The sequence below is a fragment of the Sardina pilchardus genome, chromosome 12, assembly GCF_963854185.1.
Source record: "Sardina pilchardus chromosome 12, fSarPil1.1, whole genome shotgun sequence".
Taxonomy (NCBI): domain Eukaryota; kingdom Metazoa; phylum Chordata; class Actinopteri; order Clupeiformes; family Clupeidae; genus Sardina; species Sardina pilchardus.
Genome location: NC_085005.1, coordinates 19,236,487 through 19,246,093, shown reverse-complemented (window position 1 = coordinate 19,246,093; position 9,607 = coordinate 19,236,487). Strand labels below are relative to the sequence as shown.

General features: G+C 46.4%; 1 protein-coding gene across 1 annotated transcript in view; it reads left to right on the top strand.

Moving 5' to 3' along the window:
• Positions 1 to 386: 386 nt before the first annotated feature.
• Positions 387 to 9,607, top strand: part of kcnh5a (potassium voltage-gated channel, subfamily H (eag-related), member 5a) — a 109,408-nt gene continuing 100,187 nt past the window's right edge. Inside the window, exon 1 of the mRNA XM_062550265.1 lies at positions 387 to 459. Within this exon, the coding sequence (XP_062406249.1) occupies positions 387 to 459 (73 nt within the window). The remainder of the gene's footprint in view (positions 460 to 9,607) is intronic.

Here is a 9,607-nt window from a genome sequence, read left to right as displayed (position 1 = left end):
GAACCTAGGTGCGACATTAGTAACTTCATCAGTGCATTATGTCTGCTTCCTGACACACGCAACACTCAAAGCATACTGCATCTGTTGCGCGCAGCTATCTCATCACTGACAGCAGCGCGAGCGCATCGAAGATTCCTGCGCCAGTCAGTTTCTCGAGGCTCAACCGCGCCAGTGCAAGTGCGCAGGCGCATTCGCACGGGGGAGCCCGCAGCTCGCAGCTTCGGCAGTGCTCAGTGGTACAGACAGAGTCCCCCGACTAGCCAGGCAAGGCGCAGCGTTACCATGAGCTTCTCCATCCCACCGACAGATACCCACCCCGACTTTTTCACTTCTGCGACCATCCTCCGCAAAGCGTGCGACCCTGACCGACGCCTCCCGCCCGCAGAATGCACGGGGGAAAGAGAGGACTGGTGGCACCTCAGAACACTTTTTTGGAAAATATTGTCCGGAGATCAAGTGGTAAGTAATTTCCATCGTATTGCGAGACGTTATAAAGTAACGGGAAGGGTGGGAATAAGGTAGGTGGATATAGTGGGGGTGTTTTGGGGAGGATTTGGAAAGGAGGTGGTATCTTGGGGCAGGTGTGCGTTGCAGCACAATATTGCAACATCTCTCTTGTTTGGACTGAGGGCATCTTTCGTGATAACGTTGTTGAGCAGTTGTATAATTTGGCGCTACGGGAAAGGAACATTTGTGCCCTTTGAGAAGTTTCCCATGCGTCTTGTTTTTTTGAGTGCTGAGGAAAATAACGATGTAGATACGCAGGTGCGGCGTGATGTGGTGTGTTGTTAGGACAAAGCTTCGAGAAGCTGTTACTTTAGAAGTGGCTTACTCTGAGCAAAAAGATACACCCTGGCTAGCGAATGATCTTGTTCTTTAAAACTTGGCAGCTACGAGCGGATGGGATGTATTTAAGTCAAGATTGCGCATCTTGGATTACTTCACAAACCAGTCTGTCCATGAATACATTTTTTTTGTTTACTACATATATAGCAAAGTTCTAATATCAGCATTGGCGCAACACTAACCAGCGCAGCCAAGGTTTGAGATACAGATGATAGTGAGATATAACGCTTAATAAAGACTGAACTATTTCGAACATTTTCAATATATCGTTTACCATACGCAGGAGAGTTTTCATAACAAATCATGCCTTTCATAATAGTAGGCTAATAATAACAACGACATTAATAATAATAATAATAATAATAATAATAATGAAAATAATCATACCTGCCACGACGCATGTCTTCATTAGGCTTTAGACTAAGGCCATTGACGCCACAAGAATTGCCTTTAAGTTACAGTTTCAGATAGCCCATGCGCCAGGAAAGAAATGTGTCCATATTTTATTCAGTAAAATATTCTTCTAAAGTGTTCCAAAAGGAGACAGTTCCGTGTGCCCTTCACTAGCCTATCTGTGAAAATAGCTAAATCATCAATGGAAATAATACATGATTACATCATATCGAAATAAAGGAATGAGCAGCAACAAGTCACATGTAATAATTTGTCATAAGTCATAAGTAACAAAAGCATGACTGTTTGTGCTCAGGCAGCGCATTTAATAGTCTAATTGAGAGCCTTTTAACCTTCAGTATAAAGCGATGCTGGTAGACATCAGCTGTGATCTGCAGCTATACAAAAACGCCATCAAACCGATTTTGATAGAAAGAGATCCAAGTGCGTCTGTTAAAAATGTCTGAAAGACATATAGTTTGATTTCAATAAAGTAAATGAACGGCTGTGTAAGTAGTCTGGTTACAGTAATAACTGTTTGGAATCGCAAACCATTGACTGCACGCCCCGACAGAAGTTCCGCAAGTGGTCATTATTCTAAGTTCACCAGTAGAGGTCACACATGATCATAGAGCGCAGCGAGGCGCTGCTGCTGTAACCAGTGCGGAATTGTTATTACAATAACACAAAGCAGTTATTGGTCGCTGATTAAAGTTCATATGTCGTAGATGATCATTTGATATACAGACATTTATTATGCCATCAGGATTGTATGTAGGCCTAGTTTTTTTTTCTTTTGTAAACGTTTAGGCTAGAGCTATCTGATATTTTGAACAGCTGGGATAAGACAACGGCGGTCGGCAGACATACATATAAATTCATTCATTCTTTCAAGTATGCATCATGCGAGGCAAGAGAGGCTCTAGGAATTGGTTATCTTCAATGTCTTACTGTCCCATCGGCCGTAATTGTAAAGGATTGTGTAGTAGCCTATGTGTCCCAGAATCAGCAGAATGGATGATAGTCTGTTGCTTTATTCTTCTTTAACATTTAAGTTTTCTCCTTTTTTACGTTCTGTTTATGAGTGAGTTGGCATGCCATGCCATTTTGAGCAAACATGCCATGTATGCCTACGCTGAGCAGATGACCTGATGCGATATGGCAGTGGTATAGCTGGCGTAAGCCACCCACACTGCGTGCGGAGAAGGTGTGGACAGGCGTGCAGTGCTGCGTTCTCATGTGTGATGTTTGTGTGTGATGTTTGTGTGTGTGTGTGTGTGTGCATGTGTGTGTGATGTTTGTGTGTGTGTGTGTGTGTGTGTGTGCGTGTGTGTGTGTGTGTGTGTGTTCCACATGTGTGTGTGTGTTCTTTAGTCCCCCCCTTTGACCCGTCAGTGCTTCCTGGTGCCCTGTGGAGTGACATTTCGCTGCGTGCCAGGTGGCCTCGCTCAGACCTGCAGGGGCATAACACCCCCCCCCCCCCCCCCCCCACACACACACACACACGACCCTTTTACTGAGTGTGCCACGGCCTCATACTTAAACAGCGTGCTGAATTAAACAGATGTGCTGCATACAGTCACATGTAGACGCATGATTGCTTTGGCACCTACTCAGGCACATGCACATGCAAGCGTACACATATATGCATGCATGGGCACCTGCATGCACGCAAACACACGCACACACACACACACACACACACACACACACACACACACACATACACGCACACACACTGTCTCACACATATTGTGGTACATGTGAAGACATAACCAAGCTCCTACTCTCTCTCTCTCTCTCAGGCACACACACACACACACACACACACGCGCACGCACGTCTATCAGCCCTCTCTTGCCCTAGGCTGTTCCCTCTGTCATTGTGCAATGTTTGGCTTTGAAACAGGGGAGGAGGAGGAGGAGGAGGAGGAGGAGGAGGAGGTGCTGATGCTTCCAGTTCCTATCTGCCTCCCCATCTCTCTCTGTCTCTCTCTCTCTCTCTCTCTCTCTCTCTCTCTCTCTCTCTCTCTCTCTCTCTCTCTCTCTCAGTGTCAGACTGCTCCTACTAATTACAAGTCATCTACCCCACCTCGAGTCGATAAATTTGACACTTTCCCTACTTTTCCCCAGGTGTGGGTGAGGCTCGGCCGAACTGTTTTGGAAGCGCGATGTTACGCCATGCCCCCCCCCCCCCCCCAACCCTAACCCCCCCACACACGTGCACAGTGCACACATACAGTACACAGATACACAGCTGGTTGCATAACAAAGCCTTATCACATGGGGGCACCTGGTGGGACATAATAACACAAAAAAGCCCTCACAGACAACTTCCCAGTCATTTGGCCATTGTTAATTTCACTTGTGTTTGTACTCAGACTTTTCAGCCTTGGCAAGGTGGGGAGGGCGCCTAAATTTGTTATTTTTTCCCTCTCTTTTCCTCTGTACTTATTGACAATTGAGGCAAACAGCTGCCAGCAAACAAAATTGCCTTGATGAGCAAAAAAAAAAGTACAAAATGTTTTTATGGGGATACTTTTTAGAATGAATGAAAATGCCCAGCATTTACATGTCTTGTGCTTGCGTAAAGAGCGCAATTACTCACTGAGCCTTGACCATCCAGACACCACAGGTAGAGAAAGGCAAATGTGCTTTGATAAGAGACGGCAGATGGGTTGTCATTGGCTGGACAAATAAAGTGATAAATGGACAAACAATCAAATGAATGAGCATAGCAAATGCTGAAGTGGTCACTTGTTCTCTGAGGAAGGAGTTTAGGCCACCTGGGAGGGGCTTTGTTTGGGTCCTAGTGTTTGGACACGGGCTGTGCGGAGGGAGACAGGACAGGGAAGGAACACTCGTCACATTTGTGTGTGTGTGTGTGTGTGTGTGTGTGTCTGTCTGTCTGTATGTCTGTATGTCTGTATGTCTGTCTGTCTGTCTGTTTGTCTGTGCGGTAAGTGGAAGGCTAGACCATTATTTTCTTACTCTTTACTATCTCTTTGTCTTCATCCTCCTCTCTCTCTCTCTCTCTCTCTCTCTCTGGCTGTCAGCCCTCGGCCTATAGAACATCTCGGTCCTTTCTCAGGGTTATGCAACTCAAGGCGCCTTGCGTTAGCACCCCCCACCCGCCACCGGCCATCTGCAAGCAGAGCCTTTTGCAACATATCGGTAGGGGACAAAAGAGGGAGAGAGGGAGAGACAGAGACAGAGATGGAGAAAGAGAGGGAGAGGGAGAGAGAGAAGGACAGAGATGATGAGAGGGAAAGGAAAAAGAGCTGGAGATGAAGAGAGAGGAGGAGCAGTGAGATGATATATACTGTAGATAGAGAGAGAGAGAGAGAGGGAGACAGAAAAAGACGAAGAAAAAGATAAACTGCAGTTATGTTCCTCACTTAGACATCACAAATGAATGTGCTGCCTTATTGCTGTTTGTGTTCTTTGGGCAGTGCTGCGTCAAAACAGCCCTGCTAATAAAGCAACTTTGAATGTTTGATTTGACTTTGAATCGGAGCTTGAATTAATGAGAAGAGGTCTCCTGAGGTCAAGATGAAGAGGAGAAAGTGCTAGACAGATATGAAAGGAGGCAGAGGAGAACCAACTGGAGGGAAAGTCAGGGATGGTAAAGAAGGAGAGAGTGTGATGGAGGTGGAGAGAGAGAGAGAGAGAGAGAGAGAGGGAGGTCAATGAGAGAGAGAGAAGGAAAAATGAAGGAGAAGAGGAAGGATAAGGAAGGGAGTGAGAGGGGGAAAAGCAGCAAGAGACATAAGCAAGTCTGACAGTGCAAACTGACCGAGAGAAGGATGGAGACGGACAGAGCAAGTGAGAGAGAGAAAGAGAGAAACAGAGGGGCAGAGAGAGAGGGATGGAGGGGGGAGGTGGAGTGAAAAACATGGGGACAGAATGAGAGGAACTGAATGTGCCTGGTGGAGGAGAAGGAGGAGGAGGAGGAGGAGGAGGAGGAGGAGGAGGAGAGAGGCAGGAACGCTCCTAACGAGTGCGTGTCACCTCTTGTTAGCTCGTGTCAGACAGCGGGAGAGAGCGAGGGATGGGGAGAGGGAGGGAGGGAGAGAGGGAGGAAGGGTGGGAGGGAGAGAGCCAGCCCTTCGCAAGGTCCACTCCCTCGCTCTTTCGCTCCTGTTTGCGCTGGCCTTCAGAGGAACGCTCCTGCCCACCTCTACAGCTCAGTGAGCTCACTCTCCTGTCCATCACTTTCTGTCTGTCTCTCTCCCTCCATCACTCTCACTCTTTTCTTCCACGTCTCATTATCCCTCTCTTTCCGTCTTTCTCTTTATCTCGTTCTCTCGCTCTGTCCTTCTATCATTCCCCCATGTATATCTCTCTCTATCTCCATCCCTCTCTTTCCGTGTCTCTCTCTCTCTCTCACTCTCTCACTCTATCATTCCCCCACATATATATCTCTCTATCTCTATCCCTCTCTTTCTGTCTCTCTCTTTATCTCGCTCTCTCGCGCTATCATTCCCCCATGTATCTCTCTCTCTATCGCCATCCTTTTCTTTCCACATTTCTCTCTCTCTTCCTCTCTCCTTCCATATCCCTCTCTATCCCTGTATCTCTCCTGTTCTTCATTTCTCTCTTGGCCCCCAAGAGCTTCATTCACTTTGTAAATGTTCCAGGTCTTTTTTGTGTGTCTCCAACTGAGGAGCATATAGACGTTTTTTTTTTTTCAGTGGAGTTTGCGGGAGCTATAGCTACAACCACAGTGTGTAAGGCAAGCCCTTGTAACATTTACCTGAATCGAGCTGTTAGAAGAGCTTGTTTGAGGAAATTGTTTAACGTGAGAGAGGATGGGCGGGTGGGAATTGAACTCCTGAAAGGCTGGTTGGAAAAGTGTTGTGTCATCACCTTTGTTGTTGGTGGCCTTATGTACAGGGTAAAGAAAAAGGAGGTGTGTTTTAGGAACTTTTTATTGGGGCTCAGCAGAAATGGCCATTAGGAACACCAAAAATAGCAGGATATTGATGAGTGCTTCAGCTGATCATTCAGAGGTTTTTAGGTGCATGGTAGCATTGAAATTAAACATACTAACTCCAAATACATTGATTCATTTACTTCTATTCATAGTAGGCACTTTTAACCAAAGCGATTTACAGAAAAAGAATAACATTCGAGATGCATAATGAAACCAAATTTGTGCATTTGCTTAATATTTGAGGGGCTGCAGGATGTTGCGTGACGTTGGTGAAGATGGAAGTAGAATATGGAGTATCTTTCTGGTCCCGTTTCATCTGATGATTTTACAGGATCTCTTTATCTGATGCTCCCATGTGTCATGTGGGTCAGTAAATGAGGGCTAAACCTCTCTCTCTCCCTCTCCCTCTTTCTCTCACTCTGTCCATCTCTCCCTCCGTTAGAGTCCAGGCCGTCTATCTTTCTCCTTCTCCCAGGTCGTGCACCATGTTGTCGATCAAATTGAAATGTCTTCCCTGTGACTGCCCTTATGGTCCATAAAAACAACCCAGCATGTTATTATACAGGCTCATGCAGCATTTGGGGTTTGCTAAGTTACATGCATAATTGCTTAATAACATAATTGTTTGTTTGTCTGTCTGTCTGTCTGTCTGTAAACATAATTATGCAAACGCTACAGGCCCTTTGCATTCCAAGCATCTATCTAGTTGTCATTATACAGTCTCAAAGAGCTGGCTTAGAACCTGCCCAGATCTGGGCTAGATCAATTATGGATACCGCGTCAATGACCGGCGAGTTTTATTCCCCAATAGAGAACACCACTGGCTCACCAGTACTTGACTGTTTAAAGGCAGCAGAGTGAACAAGAGGAATGTTTTGAATGATTGATATGTAATTGTCATCAGAGGAAACCTCCCTGGCGGCACCTTGTTTTCAGACAAGATTCATTTGGCTATTTGTTATCTGTTGTGCTCTGACTGAATGATCTGGTTATGTCTCACAGTTAAAGTTCAGTCATACTGTATGTGAAATGAACAATGGTCCAACTTTTGCATCACATGAAATACTAGACACAACACAAATATCACAAATCCCACAACACAATACATTCACAATTGTTTTGTCTCAAAGTGAGACAAAATAAAGAGCAAGTGTTTGGATGGGGATTTAAAAAACACACTCTTTGACAGTTCAACATCAGCACCAACTAACTACATGATAGCCTGCAGGTGAGGTGAGGTGTTAAACTCTGATTTGCCCCACTTCAGACAGGAAGTCCTGTTATGTGCAAACTGCAGCCGGTTCCCGCTTGCTTGTTTTGAAATATGGTGTCAGCAGGAGTCAGCTCATATGCAGATAATTTGTTTGCAGAGCATATCTTCTGCTCGAGTAATGGGTTTGAATGCTGAAGTGGGGCGAATGGAATGCTGTAATTGAGCTGAGCGAGCAGGAGGGTTTGTGTGAGTCAGAGTGAGTGTGTGTGTCTGTCTCTCTCTTTATTGGTGTGTGTGTGTGTGTGTGTGTGTGTGTGTGTGTGTGTGTGTCATGTTTGTGCATCAGTCACTATCTTGCCTTCTTTCTGTGCATATAGAGAGAAAGAGTTGAGAAGGAAAGATTGAGGGAGATAGATATTTGGAGCTGATCCTTGCAAGTTTGCGTTGCTTATTTTGGGGGACGGGTGGACGGGGGGACGTTATAGGCGTAGCTTGGCTCATTACTGTCTCGGACAGTTTTGGGGAGATGGGATTCAAAACGGTTGGATTTCCACCCGAAATTAGTGCTGAGGTTAGCACCGGTGCTTAGCGCCACAATCACACCCACACCGCACCCCCCCCCCCCCTCCCCCCTCCCCCGCACACCCCTCACCCAGAGATGCCACCAGGCGGGAAGGCGAGAGAGAGAGAGAGAGACGCAGTGATGTCCTCCAGAGTCCTCCAACATCTCCGACGTGTGTGTCTGGAGGTGTGTACTGTAGGAGTGTTTGTGCATTGTTGTCTGTGCGCACATGTGCACTTTTGATTAACCATGTGCAGAGGGACGGGTCTTATAAGCCTCCCACAAGGGACCTGGCGTTGTCCCTTTTTTATTTTTTTGTGTTCATTTATTTTGTTTTGGCACCACGCGTTACTGTATCTTTCATGCCAGGCAATATGCCACCTATTCAGCGCACGCGATAAGCTGGTGCCAGCCAGCCAGCCCACCACCGCCATGGCATCGCAGCGGAACGAAGGAATGGACTGTGCCCACAGCCGGCTCGCTATTCGCCTCTCTTCCTGCATCCCTCCATCCCTCCCTGTCTCTGTCTCCTCTTCCCTACACACACACACACACACACACACACACACACACACACACACACACACACACACACACACACACACACACACCTACACACACACACACACACACACACACACACACACACACACCTACACACACACACACACACACACACACACACACACACACACACACACACACACACACACACACACACACACACCTACACACACACACACACACACACACACACACACACACACACCCTGCCCTCCGACTCCCAGGACCAATGTGTGAGCCGTCTCCTTTTGGCTGGGGTTATTTTAGGTTACAGATGCAGAGAAGTAGCGACTAGCAAGGCAGCGCACGAGAGAGAGAGAGAGAGAGAGAGAGAGAGAGAGACGTCTGTTTTTGAGTGTGCGAAAAGCAGCTAATTTGAATGCTAAGTCTGTGAGCGGGCGAGGAGGATGCCTTCGCCTGAGGCGGTCGGCAGGTGGGACGTTTTGTTGTTATACCCAGAGAGGGTCAGTAAGGTAGTGTTTCAGATCCATTTTGGCAGCAAGACCCATATGCTGAAGTTAGAGATCTTATTATCGCACCTTGTCTATTTTCTGCTCGTACGTGGATGTTTGAGCATCTGTTTTGTTGGGTGGAAAACCAGACATTGTTGGTGGTCTACTTGGTGGAAAACCAGACAGTGTTGGTGTTAGTTTTGTTTTTGTGTTTTTTTGGGTGGGAAACCAGACATTGTTGGTGTTCTGATCTGTTTTGTTGTCTGTCTGTGCTGTTCACACCAGCCTTCCTGAGTTGTGTTTGTGTACACACTGCTAACTGTCTTATGCCTGTAGACTTAGACGGACTCTTTGAAGTATGCACTATTGTTATTGAACTAAGCATTGATCCACGGTAGACCTGATGATGGCCAAGGCAGAGGATCTGTCCTGTTTTAGCCCTGGGCACAGTGCACTTAAGTCAATACGATCCTCACACAAGTATTCTCTCACATCTCCTTACACATCACTACACTAACCGAAGCTCCTTACTGCAAGCACTAGCACTGTACATATTGAAAACAGGTCTCCACTTAGTTTAGTAGACATCCACATTGAGTAGGTATTACTGTAAATGCAGAAGTCCCCTACGGCTATAATGAA